This window comes from Pleurodeles waltl, chromosome 1_2 (genome assembly GCF_031143425.1).
Source record: "Pleurodeles waltl isolate 20211129_DDA chromosome 1_2, aPleWal1.hap1.20221129, whole genome shotgun sequence".
Classification (NCBI taxonomy): Eukaryota; Metazoa; Chordata; class Amphibia; order Caudata; family Salamandridae; genus Pleurodeles; species Pleurodeles waltl.
The window spans coordinates 777,460,791-777,485,968 of NC_090437.1; the positions used below are offsets into that span (position 1 = coordinate 777,460,791).

The 25,178-nt window shown below is 44.3% G+C and overlaps 1 protein-coding gene across 2 annotated transcripts in view; it reads right to left on the reverse strand.

Annotated features, from left to right (window-relative positions):
• Positions 1-19,507, reverse strand: part of MARCHF1 (membrane associated ring-CH-type finger 1) — a 1,558,735-nt gene extending 1,539,228 nt beyond the window's left edge. Inside the window, exon 1 of one of the 2 annotated variants that reach the window (XM_069243838.1) lies at positions 18,467-19,507. In XM_069243838.1, the coding sequence (XP_069099939.1) occupies positions 18,467-18,565 (99 nt within the window). In that variant the 5' untranslated portion in view covers positions 18,566-19,507. The remainder of the gene's footprint in view (positions 1-18,466) is intronic. The other variant, XM_069243829.1, reaches the window with a different exon arrangement.
• Between the last annotated feature and the right edge of the window lie 5,671 nt (positions 19,508-25,178).

Sequence of the window (25,178 nt, forward strand, 5' to 3'; positions counted from 1 at the left end):
AGTGGAAGGTGTTTTCGTCATGGTGCTTAAGTCGTGAGTTGGATCCTACCTGCGCTTCTATCTTTGAGGTGATGCAGTTCTTGCAGGACGGTGCTCATTTAGGGTTATCAGTGGCTTCTCTTCAGGTACAGTGGGCGGCTATTCAGGCTTTCAGAGGACCATGGCGTAATCTTCAGGATGAAGGGCGCTTGATGCCTAGATTTTTTCAAGGGCTTATTAATTTATTTCCTCGCCCGGTACGTTCTTTTCCTTCATGGGATCTGTCCTTGGTTTTGGATGTGTTGACGGAGGCCCCTTTTGAACCATTGGGGGACTGTGATTTGCGCCATCTATCTTTGAAGACGTTCTTTTTGGTAGCCATTACTTCGGCTCGTCGGTTGGGGGAATTGGGGGCATTGGCTTGTTCCTTTCCTTTTTGTAAGATTTTTCACGATAGGGTGGTTCTGGTTCCGGTGCCTTCCTTTATTCCAAAAGTCAATTCTTCGTTCCATTCCCGGCAGGAGGTCATCCTTCCTTCGTTTTGTCCGAATCCCTCCTCAAGGGAGGAGGTCCGTTTGCATTTGTTGGATGTACGCAGGGTTTTGTTGGAGTATTTGCGGGTGGTGGCTCCTTTTCGTAAGGGGGATTCACTGTTTGTTAATTTTGGTCCGGCTCGCAAAGGTGAAAAACCTTCCACGGCTTCCTTGAGTCGGTGGGTAAGATCTTTAATTCTATTGGCCTATTCCTTGAAAGCGGTGGTTCCTCCTCAAGGGATTCAGGGGAGATCTACCAGACGCATGGCGGCTACGGTGGCGGAGCTTCAGGGGACGTCTGTGGTGGAAATTTGCAGGGCCGCCACTTGGGCTTCTCCTTCGACGTTTGTGCGTCATTACAGGCTGTCGGACTTGGGTAGTTTGGAGTCGGTGTTTGGTCACCGGGTCTTATCCTCTATGAGGTAATTTTTGGGATGATCTTGGTGCAGGATGTTAAATAAAGGTCTTGCAACTCGATGTCCGTCTCCTTTGTGTTTTCTTGCTATGTCTCATTGGTTAAAAGGAAGGCGAGGGAGGGACGGGAGGTAATGCTTCCATTTTCTTACGATAATGGCATTACTCCTAGTCCTACTCCCTCGCCTTCCTTTTCCGTTCCCTCCCACCCTCCCGGTACGGACTGTCCGAGTTGCAGCTTGGGCTTGGTTTTTGTACAGGAGGGGATAAGGGTGGGGGGGGGGGTTTGAAAGGGGAAGGGAGGGTCTAGGGGGGAGGCGGGAGGCCTCATTGGTTAAAAGGAAGGCGAGGGAGTAGGACTAGGAGTAATGCCATTATCGTAAGAAAATGGAAGCATGAGTAGTTAAATTCTAAAAGATGGGAAAGTTATGACTTTTCACAATAGGTTTGTGACATGACCTAAGATTTCAAAAAAATCCCTGGCCTTCTCTCTGATATCTTATTGGGAATATCCACGAAAGCCTCAATGTGCAGAAAAAATATAAACATAGACACAATTCCTAGAAAATGTATGTATAATTGTATATGGTGGATCACTGTTCTCTGCATTCCTAACTTTTATTGCAGAGCAGAGATTTCCAGGAAAACCTTGCGAGATTTAAAGATGTATCGGGAGAGAGAAATAACAATGGAATAGAAATACATACAACTGTTCCTAGAAGCGCTTCACAGGGTTCCTTTTTTCCCACTTTACGACAACAACTTTACAATATGTTTAGGACCAATAAACAGAGCATACCATAATGCACGGGGCTTTGTTCTGGACTCTGGCCCTACTCTATCCATGGCACTCTTAGGTTTATTGGTGCCCGGTTATTCAGTGGATTTCAACCAACAAGTTGTAACTCATTTAACAACACTCAGAACAAATAAATTCGTAATAGAAAAATTCTCTGACGGTTGCTTTTATGACATCACTACGAGAACCCGCGATTCTTACCAACCCCCGCGTTATTCTGGTGCGTTTAATCTCTCAGAATGAAGACGTCCTAACAGCTGTTTGATGGGAAGTCACAATTGTTTGAACCACGGAGTCACGAAAAATGTGAATTTGAAACAATAGGAAAAAAATGAAAAATATGTGTTTTTATATAGAGACTAAGCTAACGTGAATCCCGTGTTTATGATCCTCAAGTCCAGCTAAAGCTAGATATTTCAGCAATCTTTCTCTGTTTTTTTCCTCCTCCAAACAACCATCATCATGGTAAACCGGAACTCAGGCTCAGTCCAGATCGCAAAACATCTTTCCTCCATTCAACATTTTACAACTTGACAGACAGTACAATTCCTGTAACTACATCCAACCTGCTTGTTAATAGGGAAGAATCAATGAAAAATAGACATCACACCTCAAGAAAAGATCCCTTTGCCGTCCAGGACGGCAAAAGGGGAAGGCAGACTATTCTGAGGCTTCACGTAATATATAAAATTGCTACTTTCCACCAAGTAACTCTACGAAAATCTGAATTTTAAAAGGTACATTTCTACAACTTTAAAAATGTGCAAGTTTAACACTGATGAGAATGGTCGAAAAATTCAAAAACCTGTTAACCTAATAAAACCTGTGACAAAGATCGCCTCTGTCGTCATTCAGCAAATCAGCGCCAAGTGACTAGAAGATCATTTCGTTGAATATGTTCCAAAGACTTCACAACCAGTATAAAATCTCTCCTCATATCTTTCGATCCAATGGCTCTAAGAAGCAATTGAGACGACTCGGTGCAGTGACACAAACTTATGAAAAGATTTTCAAACCCTTCTGGTCTAACTGACTCCTTTCTTAAGTACACTTTTGAGATCTTCACTGCCCAACAGAATGGGTTCCTTAACCAAAACTGAAAAAAATGAGGAAGGAGCGGTCTTCTTTCTCTTCACCACCCAGTAACATACCCGTACTGAAGAAAATGTCAAACACAAGACTTTTATTGCTGTTAATTAGAAAACCTTCACAAGGCTAGAAATGACATTACTATGGTAAGCTTCCCAAAACGGCCCCTTCAAGATCTTGAATTTATTTGGGCATTCCAGTTCCAGAAATGCGATTACTTAGGGCCTCATAGGGCCTGGACTACTGTCTAATCCTGACCCACAACATGCACTAAAATTAGAGCATGGCCTATTGATATGGCAGATGGGATATTATTTCGGTTGCTGTAAAAACAAGCTGCTTCAGAGATATGTTAAATATATCCATGTATTACTGATGGCCTAAGTCCACCCATTTAGCACAGTCAAACAAATAGTCCTTTGTATTTTCAACTTTCATAAAACACTTGACCTTAAAAAAAGATCCAGGACAACTCTGTATCCAGTACTACCCACCAGGCCACCAGACACTATTTTCTGTAGCTTGAGAACATATTACTAGCACCCCAAATTCTATCAGGAGATTTTCCAAACTGGAAGAGGACGAGTGCACACATAGCTTGGTTGGTTCAACCACACTGCAACACAACTGTTGGTGACAACATCCCTGGTTTCCTTATAGAAGAGTGCAAGGTTTATAGTCAAGTGATAACAGACTAAAGGCCATTTTTTGGTGTCTACAAATTGGTTAATGAACTGTTGCCAAATACTATGACCGATGACAAAGAAACCGTTCTTTACACATGTACAAAACTGGGAAACTGGTTGAGGGGGGTTGTTGGACCTGGCCCTTTTACAGGGTCATTCCCCAGACTTTTTGCTTTTCGCCTCCTCATTTTTCTGACCTTTGTTGGCTAACGTTTTGACTCTGAGCACTTTTTCACTGCTAACCAGTGCTAAAGTGCATGTGCTCTCCCTTACAAAATTGGTATGATTGGATTATACCTAATTGGCATATTTCATTTACCTATAAGTCCCTTGTAAAGTGGTATCCCTATACCCAGGGCCTGTAAATTAAATGCTACTAGTGGGCCTGCAGCGCTGCTTGGGCCACCCACTGAAGTAGCCTGTCAAACCTATCTAAGGCCTGCTAGCGCAGAGCCTGTGTGTGCAGTTTCCTGCCACAGGGACCTGGCATGTAAATTTACTTGCCAGGCCCAGAACTCCCCTTGTACTACATGTAAGTCACCCCTATGGTACGCCCTAGCTAGCCCTTTGGGCAGGGTGCCATGTGTGTAGAAGGCAGGACATGTGCCATGTTGCGTGGCCTGTCCTGGTATTGACAAACAGCCTAACTTGGTGTCTCACTGCTGTGAGTGCTGCCTCCTCATAGGATTGCATTGGAAATGCCCTGCCTTATGTGTAAGGGGTATTGTCTGATTTATGAGGGGTAGCGTAGGCATGTTTGGTATGAGTGTGATAGTGGTGAGAAATGCTTCTTACTGGTGGTCTAGGTGTATTTTTTATTATTATCACAGAAATGCCACTTCTAGAAAGTGCGCATTTATCTGTACTTATGACTTTGGTGTTTTGCAGCTTGTCTCCAATCCACGTCTGGGCAGACTGACAGTTCGGGCTTTGTACATACTTCTCAGACAGCTTGAGCACAGGGAGGGTGGAGGTGACACAGAGGTGCATCTACATATTGTAAAGCCTTCCTGGGCTGAGAGAAGGGAGAGGCGGGGCACACCTGCATTTTTAAAGGCTGTGCCCTGGCCTCACACAATAGGGTCGTTAACCCCCCACTGATGTTTGGAGCCTGTGCTGAAAGGAGAGAGGGGGCACTCCCAGAAACAGTTGTAACTGGCTGGAACCTCCTCTCCCTACCATTGTAAAACACACTGTAACGCTAGTATAAGTACAGGGGAATTTTCCCCACAATTTGAACATTCTTGGAACTTGAAGCTGGACACAGAACGCTGATGAATGGACTCACCAGGAAACCACTATGGACTGCTGCTGCTGTGCTGACCTGTGACTTGCCTGGTCACTAGGATGAACTGCCACCATCTGCACCCCTTGTGCTGGCCTGTAGCTGGGCCCACCAGCCCTGTGCTTCTTCTTTTTTTGTGGTTCCCAGGGGCAGGGTGCTGTGGTCCCTGACCCCTGCCACGATCTCTACAGCTTTGCCTGAAGCGCTTAGAAAAAGCGATCTCTTCAAATTGGTGGAAAAAATCACCGCCGCAGCCCGGGCTTTAGATTTGCTCTAGCGCTTTGAAAAGTGCTTTATTTCGGAACCCCAAGCACACCTCCGCAGCCCGGGAGCTTCAAAGTGCCCCATGCGCTCTCCACGGCACCTGTTCTGTGTTTGGATCACCATCGCAGCCCGGGCGTCGCATTTGGTTTTTAGCGTGAGGATCGCGCAGACTCTAGTGCCCCGGGGCACTTCCAAAAGTGAAGGAAGGAGCTAGCACGCTCCAACCGTGCCCCCGGGTGACGCGCGCTTTTCAGCGCGCCCCCGGGGCACACCTGGTCTCCCAATCTCCACGCTGCCTCCCTCGCGTACGAGTGAAGGCAGCAGAGTGGCTCGCGCACCGGACCGGGTACGGCCGCAGTCGGAAGTGGGTGAGGGGCCTCAACGGAGGCCCCTGCTTCCTTCACTACCTTTGTAGGCAGCTGCACCGCGGACAAGTGCGGCTGCCTCCCTGCAAGCAGGACGCGGGGGAGAAAGGGAGTTCCCTTTCTCCCGGTCACTGCGCTAGGGGCGCGATCGCTGCTAAGGCTCTAATCTTTGGCGCTTTTGGCCCCCCTTTGGAGAGGGCCATTAGAGCCCAGGGCCCCCCCCCCCCAAGGATCACAGGTCCCCAGAGGGGCTCGTTCTTTTCATTGTAGAGGGGGTGCAGACCGCCCCTCTCTACCAAGAGACCTCAGAGGCCCCCGTTTGGCGCATAGGAGCGCCGGGGCCCCATTGTCCATCTTCTAGGCACTGGGTGTGCCTCTTCATCACAACCAGGTACTTTTGAGGGAATATGGGCTCCAGAAGACTAGTATAGACCGTATCTGCTTTCATAACATTACATATATGTGCTGATGTTTCTTTTATGAGCGTGACCAGCTGATATGTATTTTTATGACTTGTGATCTGTTTTCTAATGTTCCTTTTATGGGTATTCAGGGGTTATTCATGGCAAGTGCATATAACTCTTATTGTAATACCTGACTACTGCTTATGTTGCAGAATCCTGAGTATTTACGTGTTCTAATGTGACAACTGCGTATTCTTGCAGAGTATTAGTAACTTCTGTAACATTCTGACAACTGCTATGTAGCAGGGTATTACTTACGTGTAATGTTGGTCTAATTATGTTTTGTGCAATACAGATTATTTTTACATAGCTCAGTGTTGTGTTTACTTTGTGGTGTACATTTTGCGTCACATGTGTTGTGTGTGTTGTGCAAACGCTTTACACATTGCCTCTGGGATAGGCCTGACTGCTCGTGCCAAGCTACCAAGGGGGTGAGCAGGGGTTATCTTAGACGTGTAACTCCCTTGCCCTGACTAGAGTGGGTAGGTTCTGCCTGGCTGAGGTGCATACCCTAGCCAACCAGAAATCCCATTTCTAACAGGGGTGAAATCCTATTCAAGCAGCAACCCAAATCCTTGTCAGGGTGATATTACCTGCAAACCCTAAACTAGATTGTGTTCAACCCTCAGGTAGCTTGGCACAGAGCAGTCGGGCTTAACTCAGAGGCAATGTGTGAAGTATTTGTGTAGTACTTCAAACAGTAACACAATGAAAACAAACTATATAGGGATCCCACACCAGTTTAGAAAAACAGATTAATAAATAATGAATAAAACAAGACCAACATTTCGAAAATCCAATCAGTAGAACTTAAAGATTTCAGTAAAAATAGCATCAAAAAGCACAGAGCGCCAACTGTGGGTATCTGATCACGTCAGACCGGAACAAAGTCACAAGTTCAAGCAGACTGTAATGGGACACAGACCGGCTATGGGGACCCAGTTAGGTCCACTGAACAGTGTACCTTAAATCCTGGTTTGTGGAGCATTGCAAGGGTCCATGTTGAAGATGCATACATAGCAGAGCTAAAGTGACAAATTGGTTCTGAGGTGCAGTGAGGCTCCAATGCGAGGTCCTGCATCAACACTGAGGTCCCTGCCAACGAGGGCTTACAATGCAAAGTCTGGCGTAGAGGAGGTGTCTCGCAGTCGGGGCAATGTGTTGGTTCCGAGGAGCTACAAGACTGCTATGCTCTGCGAGTCTTGGGGCAGAACTATTCCATAAAGCTGCAGCAATGCGTCGACTCTGCTCAGGTTTCTGCAGTGTAGCAGAGGAGATTTGTCAGTTCTGCTGGATCCAGAGAGGCTGGCAGAACACCTTAGGCCCACTTCAGAGGGTCCAGGACTGTGGTGGCACCACTTGGCAGGGTATATTCAGAAATGGGAGAGTACAGATGCTGGGTTTAAGGTTATTGGAGCCTTCTGTCCCTGGAGCTCTAGTCAAGAGGCCAGCCAACTAGCCCTTTGAGTCACTTTGGGGTCCTGGGTTCAACAGATCCAGGTCCAGTCATTCTCACTCAGGCATGAGGACAGTGGGAGGCAGGTCAGCACAGCAGGGCTGAAGTACTTCAGAGCAGCAGTTCAGCAGAATGGAAGTTCTTTCAACAGCACATCAGTCCTTCTTCAAGGTAGAGCATCCACAGGTCCAGACTTGTACTGAAGTGGTGGTATATGAGGTCCAATATTTATGCCTAGTACCCTTCCGCTGGAAGGTGGGACAAGCTTCTAGAGGTTTCCAATTGATGCCCCCACGCATTCTGCCTTTCCTGTCCTAGATCCAGACTAACTACAGGGGGTATGCAACCCTTTATGTGGAGGCAAGTGTAAGTAAGGCTGTGTTCAGCTCTGCCCTCCCATCCTACCAGTGATATCCTGGTTACGTGTTTCCATTTGGAAATTACAGCTTCTTAAATGTAATAAGTTAACTGCAGTAGTGAAAATAGAATTTAGATGTTTTTCAATACTAGGACATGTAAAACTTAAAAATACATGTCCTACTTTTTATATACACTGCACCCTGCCCTCTGGGCTGTCCAAAGTCTACCTTAGGGGTGACATATGTATTAAAAAGGAATGGTTGTGTCTGGCAAAAGGTTTATTTTGCCACGTCGAAATGGGAGTTTAAAACTGCAGACACAGACTACAATGGCAGGCCTCAGACTTCTTTAAAGGGCTACCTAAGTGGGTGGCACAATCAGTGCTGCAGGCTCACTAGTAGCATTTAAGTTAGAGGCTCTGGGTATTTTGTAGTACCAATTCACTAGGGACTTACAAGTATATTAAATGTGCCAAACTGGATGTAAACTGATTTTACCATGTTTAGGGAAGAGCACACAAGCACTGTAGCACTGGTTAGCAGTGGCAAAGTGCTCAGAGTCCTAGGGCCAACAAAAACAAACTCAGAGAAAAAATAGGAAGAGTGAAGGCAAACTGTTTGCTGATGAAGTCCAACAACACTCTTATGAAAGAGTGAAAGGATAAAGGATGAGGCATAACTTCCCTATCTACTCTAGAAAACATCAGATGTGCAAGGGTTGATCTGAATGCTAACTGCTTATTGTATGTTACAATATCAGCGGGTGAGGACAAGTAGGTGAAAGGTGGCTTCTTACTACAGGGAGGTGCCACTAATCGTCCAGGGCACATAGCTAACCTTTACATGAGGCTAGCAATTACAACCAAATAGGTTCAACTCTTACATTCCTTAGTGTGATGCATGGGATGAGTGTGTATTAAGCAGGGCTACTAACTCGGTACAGCCCTGAAAATGGCCAGGAACCACTTTTGACAAAGAGTAAGGCTGACACATGTTGGCAAGATAGGGAAATTAGAGGTGGATGGTTGAGACATTTTAATTCATCCTTCATTCAACATTACAAGTTTTTAATCATCACTAGGACACCCAACCAATAAAAGTAATAATACCTAAGGAGCATACTCTGATATATTTTTAATGTTACCATTTGGAGCTCTGCTATATACAGCATACATTTATCTGAACTCCCATTTAGTGGCTGAGTCTTCCAGGGAGGTATTTACATACCCTGGTGTGGGTAGGTCACAGAGGACAAAGCATGCCACAATTGTAAGTGGGTAAGATGACTTATCTGCATCAATCTAGATACCTGCAGATGACTTTGGCTAAAATAAGAAGCTAGCATTCAGAGTAACTGTTAGACCTGGCATCCTTGGTGTAGTCTCCCCTGTCTTTTTGCCTCTGTTTCCTATGTTGTGACTGTGTCTGCTGAAACTAGATCATAAATTCAAAGCTGTTCCAAACATGGGCCCCCGAAATACAAAGGTGAGGATAACTCATCACTTTCTAAGGATTGCTATATTTTCAACACAGATAATAATTTAGGGATGTGCCATTACTGCGATACCAGAAGGGGATGACAAAAACAAAGAGCCTCAGTAGATCATACAAAAAGATGTAAATGATTTCATAACCAGCATGACATGACCAACACAGTGATATATCCTGACCTAAGAATACTGCAGCTGTATTCCAAGGAGATCTCATTGAAGTAATAGCTTAATGATATCAAAGTGGGGAGAACCACACCTAGTTACACAAGCATATCACTTTTTCTGAATCTGATATTGCAGTCTTGTGTAAGGATTCTGGGAATGTACCAAATATAATCTTGATTTGAAGTGCATGGGCCTTTAATTTTGGATAATACTCTTGAGAGATGACAAATTTGCTCTTTCAGAAGTCTAGAGAGGAGATATCGATTAGAGAAAATGCACAGAAGATGGAATACCTTGCTTCAGTACTGCAACTCTAAAGGTGAAAACTAGACATCTGTATGCATGCATGAAGATGTTGGTAAGTTGGGAAGCCATGCAAAATATGTATAAATGCCTATCTAGCAATATATTTGTCAAATGCTTCTATTCCGTGTCAGCTTTGGTTTCAGTAATTGGATCATGCTAGATAACTTCAGAGGATACGTAGGATAATGTTTCTGTGGCTCTGGAAAATCTAAAACAGTTGTCCACTTCTGCCAGCCCTTTCTGTAACAACTTAAACAAGGACAAATGACACAGAGTTATTAGCTAGCACTCCATCCCCACCCATGCCTGGAAAGCTCCCTGACTCCTGTTCTTCATGAAGAAACTTCCTCTTCGAGCAACACATCATCCATGTGTAACCCTCGGAATGATGGTTCTTAGCTTGTAATTCTTTTGGTGCTGCCTGCATCCCCACTTTATCTTCTGTGCTGCTCTCTTCTACTTCACCTTCACACAGCTTTCTGTTGTTGTGTAGCTAGGTTTGTAATCTACAGATCCTTTCATTTATGTTGCAAAGTGACTCCTCCTTTGTTGATGGTCAGTTCGTATTTCATTTTATGGTGACTCAACTGCCAGTACTTTTTAACTCTTAACACAGGGACACTGCTATTTAATGCCCAGTGTATGTGCTCTGACCCTAAAGCAAAGTTGAAATTGGCTGAAAACTCATTTGGCATATTTAAATGTACTACAAGAACTTTATATATGGAGTAAATTCTACAAATATGCCATCTAAAATTAAATGTTACACGTAGACCAAAGCACTATATTGTGCCATCCACTTTCTGACCCTCAAAACATAACACAGGCCTCCACTGAGGCCTGATTCTGTGCATCTTGCAAGCTTTCATGTTTGCAGATAGACTTGTACAAATTAACTCTTTCACCTGCCTGAAAACCCACGGCTAAGCACTAAATAAGACACTGCTAAAATGACCTTATTGCCCACAAGGTAGCATCCATAGTGCCTTGGAGTGGTACATGCGTCAATTGTTGTTAGCATGTACCAACATTTAATAAATCACCACAAGTTATTTTCACTATATTAAATTTAGTTGTTCCCATCAGATATACTGGTAAAGCAAATGTATTCACTGTTTCTGCTTTGTTGAATAGGAAACAGTTTTTAATCATTTAAAAAAAATGTCATTGGTAAATTCACTTGTTTTACCTAAGTAGTAAAGACAAATGACTTTCAGAAAAGATATATTTATTTGCCTTAGCCACTACTGGCCAGTTAGCCTTGGGACCTGATTTACAGTTTGTCAGATGGGTTACTCCATCATACATGTGATGGATATCCTATCTGCCTAATCACAAGTGCATTATCTCCTAATGCAGTTATACTCAGATGGATGAAATATCTGTCACATTTGTGATGGAGTAACCCATCTTCTAAACTCTAATTAAGGCCATTAGCCTCCAGCTGCTAGTCAGCCCCACCTTACATGTAATGAGGTGTGAAATTCCTTCCAGGACCTGTACAATAGATCACTTTGATTGACAGGTCAACCTGAATGTGCAGGGATGACCTATGTGACCTTGGCAGAATATTCAAGGTGGGTGATGGCCTTCACGTTGGTACACAATTATCAATTCCTGCATGACGGGACTATCTAGGGTATATGGAAATGTTTTTCACCCTTGAAAGGGATCATACAGGCTCAGATCTCAGTCCATGTGTATCCTATTTGGTTACTGAAGAACCCTACTTTGTCTTACTAGACTTCCGTCTCATTTTCTGTTGTGGGTGTAGGGCCTGTTTCAAACTAGATTTTAGTGTTGAATGTGGGGGGAGACTGGTAATTTTCATAATACACATCCACCTCTCAGAGGCCAAGTTCAGAATGGTGAAGACGTTGGCCATCTTGGATTTGCCCCGACACATTGCATTTTGGGTCTGTTTGCAGAAAGGTAAACATGAAATATTGAAAGGTAGGTGGGCGACGGCCTGGAACCATTTCCTCCATTGGTCTCCATACGGATAAGAAATGTCTGAGGATGTCCCCCACACACAGGGTGGCGACTTCTACAAACCTAGACCTTCATCCAGCCTACCCCAGAACACTGTTAGTCTTGTGAAAGGGTACCAGGTGGCCTGAATCTGCTGCACTTGGCATGTGTGACCTGTGAGAAGGACCTGAGGAGGTTGGACTCCCTTCCTCTTGAAATCCAAAGACTGAAAGAGTGACAACAATTATAAGGTTGATTCCCAGATGGCTTCAGTAACTAAAAAGGTTTAAAGGGCATTTCTGTGAAGAATTCCAGTGGACTATTGACAACTGGGCTGGGACTGAGCTTTGCTGTTGGTCTCTGCCTAACACCATGAGAGTCCCTAAGTGCCTTCTCCTGAGTTCCTTTAGGCCTTAGAAGTGTACACATCTGGTTGTTTGAGTACTGTTAGAAATGGGGTTTTTGGTTGGCAGTCAGGTTACCCTCTGTCCAAGCAAAAGCCCTCACTCTAGTCAGGGTATGTCACACACTATCCAAGATTATCCTGTGCCCACCCTCTGGTAGCTTGGCACGAGCAGTCAGGCTTAACTCAGAAGGCAATGTGTAAAGTATTTGTGCAATAAATCATACAATACCACCATATAGCACCACAAAAATACACCACACAGTGTTTAGAAAAATATATAATATTTATCAGGATAATTGTAGGTCAAAAAGAATAAAAGTTACAATGGAAAATTGTAGAAGTATCACAGGGAAGTGATATAAAGTGTCTTAAGTCTTTAGAATATAAACAAAGTCTCTTTCAAGCACAAGTACCTGGTTGGGAGTGGAAAAATCTCCTCAGAGGGCCACAAGAGAAGAGGTGCGTGGAAAAAGGATGTGTACGTCGATTTCTCCCCAGCACACACGGACTTGCGTCGTTATTTTCCACGCGGGGAAGTCGGCGTCGTTTTCCGGCGCTCGGACAGTCTCTTTCTGTGGATTGCGGGGATTACCAGATGTCCCGGGTCTGTGCGTGGATTTTCCTGCTTGTTCTCCGGCTGCGCGTCAGTCTGCGGGGCGGTGCGTCGAGATTACGATCTCACGGCAGGCGTCGCGTCGATTTCTCCTCTGGATGTCGATCTGCGGGGCTGCGCGTCGAAATTACGATCTCACGGCAGGCGTCGCGTCGATTTCTCCTCTAGAGGTCGGGCGGCGTTGTCCTTGCGAGGCCGTGCGTCGGATCTTCGATCGTCCCAAGAGCGTCGCGTCGATCAGCGTCGGAGTGCGGCGTTTTTCTCGCCGCGAAACAAGCTGTGCGTCGAAATTTTCGCCGCACGGAGCGTCCAAGAAAAAGAGGGAAGTCTTTTTGGTCCTGAGACTTCAAGGAACAGGAGGCAAGCTCTATCCAAGCCCTTGGAGAGCACTTTCACAGCCAGACAAGAGTTCAACAAGGCAGCAGGGCAACAGCAAGGCAGCAGTCCTTTGTAGAAAGCAGGCAGGTGAGTCCTTTGAGCAGCCAGGCAGTTCTTCTTGGCAGGATGTAGGCTCTGGTTCAGGTTTCTTCTCCAGCAAGTGTCTGATGAGGTAGGGCAGAGGCCCTGTTTTATATCCAAATGTGCCTTTGAAGTGGGGGAGACTTCAAAGAGTGGCTAAGAAGTGCACCAGGTCCCCTTTCAGTTCAATCCTGTCTGCCAGGGTCCCAGTAGGGGGTGTGGCAGTCCTTTGTGTGAGAGCAGGCCCTCCACCCTCCCAGCCCAGGAAGACCCATTCAAAATGCAGATGTATGCAAGTGAGGCTGAGTACCCTGTGTTTTGGGTGTGTCTGAGTGAATGCACAAAGAGCTGTCAACCAAGCCCAGCCAGACGTGGATTGTAAGGCACAGAAGGATTTAAGTGCAAAGAAATGCTCACTTTCTAAAAGTGGCATTTCTAGAATAGTAATATTAAATCCGACTTCACCAGTCAGCAGGATTTTGTATTACCATTCTGGCCATACTAAATATGACCTTCCTGCTCCTTTCAGATCAGTAGCTGTCACTTCAACAGTGTATGAGGGCAGCCCCAAGGTTAGTCTATGAAGGTAAGCAGGCTTCACAGCAGTGTAAAAACGAATTTATGAGTTTTACACTACCAGGACATATAACTACACGGGTACATGTCCTGCCTTTTACCTACACAGCACCCTGCTCTAGGGGTTACCTAGGGCACACTTTAGAGGTGACTTATATGTAGAAAAAGGGGAGTTCTTGGCTTGGCAAGTACTTTTAAATGCCAAGTCGAAGTGGCAGTGAAACTGCACACACAGGCCTTGCAATGGCAAGCCTGAGACAAGGTTAAGGTAGCTACTTAAGTGGGTGGCACAACCAGTGCTGCAGGTCCACTAGTAGCATTTAATCTACAGGCCCTAGGCACAGGTAGTGCACATTATCAGGGACTTATAAGTAAATTAAATAGTCCAACCAGGTATGATTCTAGGTTACCATGTTTTAGGGGAGAGAGCATATGCACTTTAGCCCTGGTTAGCAGGGGTAAAGTGCGCAGAGTCTATAAACCAGCAAAAACAGTGTCCAAAAAGTGGAGGGAGGCAGGCAAAAAGTTAGGGGTGACTACCCTAAGGCTGTCAGGTCTAACAAGTACCAAAAGAAAGTTTGGAAACTTTTGAAATGTTTCCTCCAAAGCTCCTGAGCTTCACCACAGCCCACTAGAACGAAGTATCCCACTGGCAGTTCCGCAGCCACAAAATGGATTTGTCCTAGGAGGAGAACTCTGCACCTCTGAAAAAATAACTAAGTCCTATTCTGAGTTGGGATTTATAAACCTTTCATCACGAAATCTCAAAAGCTCCATCACTGCTTCAGGTATCCGGCCTTCGGTTCCAGTGTGGCTACTGCAGTTTCAGCAGCATCCCACACACAGAAGAGTTTCCTTCTCATAAAGTGACAAAGAATTTCCTTCTCAAAAACTGGTAAAGCCCCATTCTGAAGTGAGATTTGGAATCTTTTTCAAACTTGCCGGACTTTCACCGGAAATAATCACTTTGCTATCCAACTCGGGCTCCATTGTGGATGGTCAGCCTGAAACTGTACTTTGATCCCAGTCTACTGCAACTACTGACATGCATTGGGTGCTCTATTATTCACTTAAATACTTTAAAAAGTTGTATCTCTGGTTCCTCGTATTGGTTTTTCTGTTGCTTTGGTCTTACTTTAATCATATTTTTCTGCTATTTTAAAGTTGGTTATGGAGAGTTATTATGTTTTGTATGACTTTTTCTACTGTTTATGCACTTTTAAATACTTATACATTGATTTGTCTGTCTGCTTTGTGTCATGTTATCAGGGTTTGAGCACAGGTTTATTTAATTTAATTTGCAAGACAGCTAGGCAGTGGGTGCCTAATCCTTTGATGTAGGCACTTGTCTGACCAAAATAATAATCCACTTCCCTATAATATACATATATTTACGCAGTTGAATGGCTATTTCACTGTTATGTATGGCTCTCACTGAGCACCACTGCTCTGAATGCCAGATTCTAAATCAGGGCAATCCCTTTTATGATTTAGCAACAGTGTGAAATAGAAATTTGTTTCCCATTGTTGCTATGTTTTAAAGGAATTTCAGCCTGCTATGACAGTAGTATCTGGGAGCCTGTCAGTGTAGTCCTGGCTCTCTGCTCCGATAGACAGCACAGCTAAATAATGGGGAGGGAAGACACAGAGGGTGTTGGGGGTGGGTGTAAGAAGACCAGGTTTATTTTTTTACATTAGGGAGAGGGGGGAAAGGACCCCATCACTCTTCTGCCCTACATAGGAATTTAAATCATGGTCAGATTATTTTAGAAGCCATTCATAACATAAAATTATACAAAGGTAAAAAGTAAATAGTAGGGATGTTTTTCACCTCGTGGATCTGACAGACATTGAGAAAAACTTAGCTTTGTTCTTTTTGTTTGAGGTCACTCTGAAACCATTAGTAAAAAAAACATCCCCATTATTCATTGGTACCCATCTTTAATTCAATACATTGTGGGACTCTTACATCCTCCGATGAGGAGTAGCCCAGAAATCCGTCCCAATTTGTCTTTAAGGTTAAACATACAAGTTTGTCATATTCTTTTAGGTCCAAGACACTAAATGTGGAGAAAGTTGTCCACCATATGTGCCCACTAAATATGGGTGTGCTCTGTTCCAGTAGCAGCTCTGAAAAAACAGATTCCAGACTTTCACTTCAGTAAACTTGCATGCGTAAAGAACTACACACATATATATGACGCAATTCACCTACTTTTGTAAGGCGGAATACTCTGAACTATTGCTTACCCCAATTGTAAGATGGTGGACAATCTGTCATAGTGTTGGACTTGCCATTCTCATAATTACACTTCACGTTCACAAAATTCTACAAATCAACATTTGTAAATCAGAGTAGCGGTTTGATGAACAAAATGTGCTCAGGATATAGGGAGGGTCCAGGATTAATCCAATGACACTGACTTACTCATCAGCTCTTTAAACTCCCCATGATGTGCAAGAATCACCGGGCACACTTCTCAGAAATATGGGCCTTGGTGGTACCAGCATCTAGCCCGTATTTCAACCCTGGAAAGCAGTTTTCACCAGTATCTCTAATGGTCTGGACAGACACTGTGGTCATCTTCCCTCCCACAAAACACATCTTTGTTCTGAATAGTTACCCAGGGACCAGCCATCAACTGGCCCATTGTTAGGAGGGATACCTTTAGATTGTCTTATTCTGTATGTAACATCACACAGCAGGCTGGGTCTTGTTAGTCACGGGTATAAAGAGAAAACTTAAAATACAAGTTAGTACTTTTAATTGAAACCGCAGATTTATTTGGCAGTCTCCTTCGGGATGCAGAGTTAGACGGCCATAAGTAACTTATCTAAACAAAGGTGCTAAATCGGCGATATCATAAGGTACAATGTTGTAAATTGCCAGGTCTGTGGTGAGACAAATTGGCTTTCAAATTTGGCAAAATCAAACATTCCTCGACAACACAAAGCTGTAATGTGTGTGTATTACTATTAACCAAATAAGGAAACACATAATCTATCTGAAAATGAAACCGAGTTAGAAATGACGTTCATTTTATGGAATATCACACCCCAGATGTTCCACTGTTAAAACTTTCAGATGGTGAAAACACTGGGAATACCGAATTTCAAAGAATGCCAAACTGCATCATTTCATACCGAATGACATCATTCTCTATATTTAGAAATAAGGAGTCCTACTCTCATTGCTCTACAAATTCACATTTTACTAACGATGTGTTTAAAGTAATCGAACCAAGATATGTAAAGATTATAAACATCAAATGCATTACTAGTTATTTCCACCATCCGAGAGTTAAAGCTGTGTTGATCCACCAAATATATTTTGAAATACAGGTCACAGAACTCACAGCAGAGAAGGGTGAACTGAGCAGATTCTCCTAAAGACAGGTGTCATGGTGAAACACTCATGGTGCTTCCAAATTCACTCCGTGCCTGCCTGTCCAGGAATTGGGTACACGCCACGCCAGGTATAGGCAAGAAAATGCTTAACGAATTGCTATTTTTAAGGCGTTTATCACAATAGAACTTTGAAAAAGGAAAGACGTGGACAAATAAAATCAAGTCGGTTTTTCTCTTTGATCCACGCAACTTCCTCTTAAGTTTGTCACGAAGTATCGGTTTGTTTCTATCTCTATTTCCTAATGGAACGCTCCAAACATAAGCATCTTTCATATAATTCCCTAATGACATTCGAACTGCCAAAAAACTAATTTACCAAATGGTATGACAACGCCAATAATCGTGCCCTCTCCCACAAGGATTTGAATGCCCCCCTCCAGGTAGGCTGACCTTGTAGCACACGCGCTCTTGGTCAAGTACCATTTATGACTTTGCGATCAAAACTTAGTTATTTGACTCAAAAAGGCTCAGGTGCGTTTCGAAGAACACAAGTACAACAGTGTTTCTAAAGGGCAGGTACCAGAGCGGTCAAGTTGCCTAGATCTATGTGAGAGTATCTCAATCGCTCCAGGAATTTTATTTGGATTCTGGGACTAGTAGTCCAAGTTTTAGTAAATTGAATAGGACTACAAATACTATCATGCAACGAGAAACACCTTACATGCATGAGGTACACATGGAGGTGGGTGACATGAGATTATAAAGGGGAACTCGTGGAGTCATAGCATTTGTTTGGTTTACCTGATCCTAGAACTCCTTACTTTTCCCTACCTCCACTATGTAACTCACCCAGACCTGTATGTTTATGTTTGCATTTTGATACGGATAGCCTGCATTTATAATGGAGAAAGGAAAACTGAAAGTTCAGAATTCAAAGAATAATACAGTAACTGTATAATCTACTCGCACCAGATAAGGAAACATTTGAGAGAATTGGAATGTCATTTCATCCTCAACATAACAAGGTAACCAAGAAGAAACAAATCTATATATACACAGCAGCACCAGGAGGAAAACATGACAACACATCAGAGTGTGCTCGTTTACTAAATGGGTCACTATAGCTGCTTTATACAACACCCCCATTTAGCACTGCCTCGTCTATAGCAAATGTTACACTGACAGAGCCACCGATACAGGAAGCATGCCTCTCGATGCTAGTACTCAAATAAACGACAGTGCTCAGCTGCCTTAGAGCATGCTGTTTCTAGCTGTCTGTCAAGATGATGCCATGACCTGCCATCACCTGCTGTGCCCATGTGTGCAGCAGAGAGAGAGAGGGCTGCATGCAGCAGCATTCCGCGGTCCAGGGAGCACTGCTAGCTACAGTAACAAGTCTGCCACTTCTATCACGGAAAACCCAGCGTTGCTCTTACCTCGACTTCCTTGCTCCGGTCTTTGTTTTTTCCCATAGAACTTCGCCCATTACTAGAAGTCTCCCGTGCAGGCACTACAGAGATCTGCTGGAGGGGCATGTTGACGGTACTGCAGGTAACCCGTACCTGATTGGACGCCTTGTTTTTTCACACCCCCGGCGCAGCCCACCTGTGTAATTGTTCATTTCCTTCCTTAGGCAAGCACAAAGATCAACTGTGAAGCAAAAATAGCATTTCAGTGACGACCACAAATCACGCCGGGATCCTCGTTTGAAAAGTACATTAGATCACGTACGGGAAAAAAACGCATACAAAAATTCGGATAGTTATTCCTTCTCAAAAGGCGAAGATACTGCAAGTCATAAGTACTCGGCTCTGTCACCGAAGCGGCCCCCACCCTTTCCCCGGGAGCATTGTGGGAGGCAATTCAATTTATTTGGTACCTAATAACTGCCATGGAAACCGAGGAAACCTGGGTCCCACAGGCCTCTATTAGCAGACGGTTCCTCTAATGGCAGAGACTCCCACGTTTTCCGCGGCGGCCACTTCTGCTTTTGTCCTCCTGATGATTCTCCGCCGGGCGCCCGCTAAGCGCCCCGAGACACCGCGTCGTGCTGACTAGGTAAATAAGCACAAGACTGAGTAGCTTAGCGTCCTATTTTGGAGCCAAATCTCCTCCGTGAAGAGCACGGATAGCTCGCTGTTGTCGCTCATGCGTCTAATCTGTTTAGGTCAAAGGATCTGCCTTGAAGTGAGAACAGCGGAGAGCGAATCAGGTGTAAAAACGAATACAAGGCAGGAGCAAGTGCAGTGTGCCTTTCCATGGCTGCTAGTAAAACGTTAACTCTTTGCTGTGCGTCCATCTCCAGCGGCGGCGGCGGCAGCAGCAGCAACACTGCTGCAGGTATGTATGTTCAGTCGGCGCTGAATGAAAGAAACGTACGGACAGCCAGATACAGGTGAATAGGGTCAGAGACAGCTATTTCCCATTCAGACATTTGCTCACACATGCAGACACAAGCATGCTGACAGAGTGAAACCCTTTATAGAAAATAGCACGCCTATATTTGGATTTGAGCAATCCTTATAGGTTATGTTCACACATACATTAAAGCTGATTCACAAGAGCAGTTTATAAGTTGGGCGTACGTGTTTTTAGCATTATTGCCATATTTAAAGCGGATACTGTAGCAACTTTCCCAGCATGGGTACCCACCAATGACACCGCCACACACGGAGATGTGTATTACATGTCTTTATCCCTCTGCGTGTAACCGCAAACTCAACTTTCTAAACCCTTCATTCACTAAACCAAGCTCTAACACTTATGTCAAAGTTCTACGGAGTCCATCAGAAGCCAAAAGGGTATCGTCATTCATAACTCACACAATACTACATCTCCCCTGTTAAATAAAAAAATTCAATTTTTTTACAAATATATATACCTTCAGAGATCTTCGATGATCCTTTGTGATGACTGATTACTCGTCCCAATTGTGTCTTCAGAAACTGGGAACTCGCAATACAAGTGTCCATGATCTGCGCTGGTGATGAGGGGTGTTGGAAATGGCCCTGTCTTTTTGGCTTCGGACCTTCTGTTTTTGATTCTGTGCTAACTTTTATTTTTTCTGGCTTTAGGAGTCTGGGCACTTTACCACTGCTGACCAGTGCTAAAGTGCACGTTCTCTCTGTCTAAATGGTATTGGTGATTGGTTTATCCATGACTGCCATACTTGATTTACTAGTAAGTCCCTAGGACAGTGCACATTGTGTGCTCAGGGCCTGTAAACCAAATGCTACTAGAGAGCCTGTAGCACTGATAGTGCCACCCACACAAGTAGCCCTGTTAACATGTCTCAGAACTGCTGCTGCAGTGGATGTGTGTGTGCAGTTTTAACTACCAGTTCAACCTGGCAAGTGCACCCACTTTCCAGGCTCAAACCTTCCCTTTTACTACATGTAAGTCACCCCTAAAGTAGGCCCAAGGCAGCCCCATGGGCAGGGTGCAGTGTATTTAAAAGGGAGGACATGTATTGGCATGTTTTACATGTCCTGATGGTGAAATATTGCTAAATATGTTTTCCACTATTGCAAGGCTTATCTATTCAGTGGGGTAACATTGGGATTGCCTTGAAATATCTTTTAAATATAATCTCCCATTGGAAGCAGCTAGAGATGTGGAGTTTGGGGTCTCTGAACTAACAATTTAAAAATACATCTTTTGGTGAAGTTGGTTTTTAAATTGAAAGTTTGAAAAAGCCACCTTTAGAAAGTGGGCATTTTCTTGCCTAACCATTCTGCGCCTCTGCCTGGCTGTGTAATAGTCATTTGGGTCAGGATGACAGTTAGGTTGTTAGTGAATTCACTCTAGACAGTCACACAGAGGGAGATGGGGTGTGCATATCCTGATGGGTTCAAGTTTTATTTATTATGATACAGAACTCCACTGGAGGTTCACACGATACATGTTTATGAAGAACCATTAGAAAAACTAAAAAGATTAAACTTTTATAGAGAGTTGATTAAATTAATAGAATTAGAAAAAAACACTGAAAATAATTAAAAACGGACACAAAACAATTCATTTGGTGGAATAAGGAGATCATGTAATAACTCAGAGGTGGTACTTAAGGAAAAAGTGAAACAAATAGGGCACAGCCACCTGCGGCGATGAAGCGATGAGGCTGGACAAATTAATAACATGTTTCATGTTTTGGGTGCCATTATGGCAAAGATTACAAATAGCAGTGTAACCAACCCATTTAGCTTGTAAAATATTGAGGGGAAGTAGCCCCTGTCGTAGCAGGAGCCAGAATCTTCTCACCCCATTGGGCATGCTCCAGATGAGATAGGGCTGTGTCACCCTCGGACTTAAGGTGTCAGATATGATGTGAAAACACTGCCTGTGTACGCAAGCCTGGCTGTCCAGGCGGAAACTCGCCGCCCAAATTGCATTCCTGTGCGTGGATTTGAGTGATGCTGGAGAGAGAGTGAGAATTACAGAAGATTCTAAATGCAGAAGAGCCAGGGCATATCGAAAATTCCTGCAGATAGTATATTTTGCTCTGTGGCCGGCTAATATTTCTTTTTTAAGCAGTGACCACAAGGATTAATCGCTGCATGTCATCAGGCTAACCATCCAGCGAATTACCGCAGCCAATCCTTGAATAAAGGAAATGCGCAAGCCCAACTCAAGTCGTAATGTTGGTGCCGAAAATGCAGAGTTTACAGATAAGAGATTCCTCAGGACACGTCCCTTGAGTTTATCGAGAAAGACCCATTTGGAAACCACAATATGCTGTTTGCCATAGAGTAAGGACGGAGGTATCTTAGCTCGATAAACCTCTAGGAGATGTTTAATGTGCCTTCTGCCCGTTGCCCTATATAGGGCGTTCAGACCATTAGCTTGAGATTGAGCATTCCTTTGATTGTGCTCAATATGCTCTCTATCATTAAGGTTCCAACAGACGATTTTACCCAAAAAGTCATATAAGTTTACTCTTTCTAATTGTTGGGCTCCCTAGGTCCAGCAGAAATTGCTGTACTTAAGTCTTTTTTTCCTGTGTCATCACATGATTTTTCTTTTAGAGCAATTTACATTTAAAAAGTGGACTTCAGTGTATTGTTCAAGGGCTTGAAAATGATTATTAAGCCCCTTTGGGGTGCGATCTAATATGATTATGTCATCTGCGTAAAGCAGGCAACATAACGGTCTACCTCCTAATTTGGGGGCGAAACACTCACACTGAGTTAAATGAGTAAGTAAGTCTGAGAGATACAAAGAAAATAGCAATGGGGCCAACATACACTCTTGTTTTAGGCCGTTTGTAGTTGGGATGGCATGATATCAGCCTTGTTCACCCCCTAGCAATACTCTGCACCAGGTGGAGGAGTGAATCGCTACCACAAGGTCAAGGAGAATACCAGGCATGCCTAGACTTAAGAGCTTCTTCCACAGCGAGACACAATCTACTTTATCAAATGCTGTGGAGAAGTCTACAAAAATTGCGTAGATCACTTCCCCTTTCAGAAAGACGTATTTCTCATGAATTACTTGCAGGACTGAGATATTATCAATTGTGCCATGATTTCTCCTGAAACCTGACTGTTCCATGAGGATAGTTTTATTCCTTTCAGCCCAATCGTTGATCTGTGAAAGCAAAATTTGGCAAAATTGAATCCAAAAGTGCAATCTGGTGTTAATTCCCAGGGCAGCTACAATCTCCTTTTTTATACAGGGGAACGATTATACTACCCTTCTAGGATAAAGGGAGATGGGGCGTGCATATCCTGATGTGTCTTCCTGGGCTAGACTGGTGGGACAAGCGGACACTTGCATCTGATAGAGTTGTGCCTGTCCTTACACAAAGCAGTCCCCAACCTGCTGGGGTGTGTCTGGGGCCACGACATGAAAGGCAGGGTTCTGTGCACTACAAAGACTTTCCTTTGAAATTTGCCTACTTGAAATATAGAAATGAGTATAAGTATTGGACCTCGGAGACCACAACTTTAGAATCCTTCTTGAGTGAGATCATTCTGCCAGGAAGAAGAGCTAGATACTTTAGGAGGGACTGCCACCCCTATTAAAAAAGTCCAACTTGGACCTGCTAGAGCCAAGGAATTATAGGCCGATTTCACTCTTGCCCGGGCCAAGTAAAATTCTTGAGAAATATGTGAATAAACAGCTTTCTGATCTTCTTGAGGAACATGACTCACTTCATCCTACTCAAACAGGAGTTAGACCTCGCCATGGTACAAAAACAGCCATTTTGGCAGCAGTGGAAGAGCAAAATGACATCGAGATCAAGGATGTGTGGTTGCTATTATCCTCCTGGCCTTAGTGCTGCCCTTGACTTGGTTGATAATTAACTCCTCTTGGAGAGGCTCCAAAATGTCGGAGTGACCAGACAGGTTCTTTTATGGCTTGAATCATTCCTCAATCAGACAACGTTCCAGTAATTCGATGGTGACTGTAGATCAGATCCCATGCCCCTCAACTGTGGGGTCCTTCAGGGATTATCGCTGAGCCCCAACCTTTTAATGTTTATATGCTCCCTTTGGCTGAGGCCGTCCTTGCACATGGTATCTCACTAGTATTGTATGTTGATGATACCCAACTTATTTTTTTGGTGAGCCATGTAAAGGACGATCAACCTCCCTTTCTTGGCTCCTGCATTACAGATGTTGGTCATTGGATGAGCCGGTCAGCTCTGAGCTCCTGATTCTAAGTAGCCCCTTTCCAAATATGATAAATCTGGATGGCCTAATGACTTAAGTGCCCCACCAACACCAAAGCCGGAGGTAACAAGTCTAGGCATTTGGCTGGACAAAGATTTGACCATGAACACCCAAGCAACAAAAGTGGCTGCTACCAGCTTTGGGATGTTGAGAGCTCTTACAAAAATGCCATACTTTCTCCAGTCCCTGTCCAAAAGACTAGCAGTCCAAGCACTCATTCTGGCATGACAAGACTATGGAAATGCTCTATATTTGGGCGCAGTTGACAAATTACAATTGGTGCACAATGCTGCTGCCTTCCTTCTGTAACATCTCTAAATTTCACTCTGCCCAACAAGCTCTAAAGTCACTACACTGGCTTCCGGTTGCTCAAAGAATTAAATTTAAATCCCTATGCATTGCTCGCACATCGCTCACCCAAATGGGTCCGAAGTTGGGAATGCATGGATCACTTCTTATATCCCTACAAGACGCTTGCATTCTCAACACCTGTCTTGCTATGGTTCCACTGATCCAGAGAGTGAGAAGTGGTGGCCAATCTTTCCAGTACTATGTTTCCAGGCTATGGAATTCTATGCCTACTACCTTGAGGACTGCTGAATTGGAATTGCCATTACGCAAACTGCTAAGAGCCGGCTGGTCGTACAATCTTGTTGATTGCCTGGCTCTGATGGCAGATGTTTAAGATCGTCACCGCTGTGTAATGTGTATTACTCTACAGCGCTGGGATACCCTATGGTAGCTATGAGCTCTATAAGTGCCTAATACAATAAAATATACTCTGCCTGTTGCTTTGCTGTGCTGGCTTGCTGCTTCTGTCCTGGGAGTGAATGGACTTGACTTTGCATTCTACATCCTGCTTCCAAAGGTTCTCCAAGGGCTTGGACTGAGCTTGTCTCCTATTAAAAGTCTCAAGGGACATCAAAGGTTTCATCTGCCAACACCTGGGCTCTCTTGATGAGAGTCCTGACTCACCAAGTGGTGCTAAATCCAGTTCCTGGGCCCTTGGAAGTGAGTTCTAGTGTTACCAAGGAGAAACCAAGTACATCAACTCCAAAGTAACTTCGGAACCGGTGCCACTGCCTGACTCTGTGCCACAGCCTGGACCTGAGCCGTGGTCCCTGCTGAGTGCAATAACCGTGACCGATGCTGCCAGCCCAGTGCTGTCGCAGTGTCTCCAAACTCCTGCCATAGCGTGAGTCCTTAGTGCAGTGTCCCTGGCATCTGGGACACCCGGTCCTAACTCCGCCTCTGCACCTGTGGCCTTGTGGTGTGATCGTGCCACCTGAAAGTTGATGCCTCACGTCTTGATCTGCTGGATTCATCGACCCTCGATGGATCGTAATGAGCCTACGCCTCACCACCAACACCTCATGAACTCCTCTGCAACCATAAGGAACCAGAGCCTCACCTTGCCTGCCTCACAGCAAGGAACCAATGCCTCATCTCCCTGGTAGCAATAAAGAACCAATGC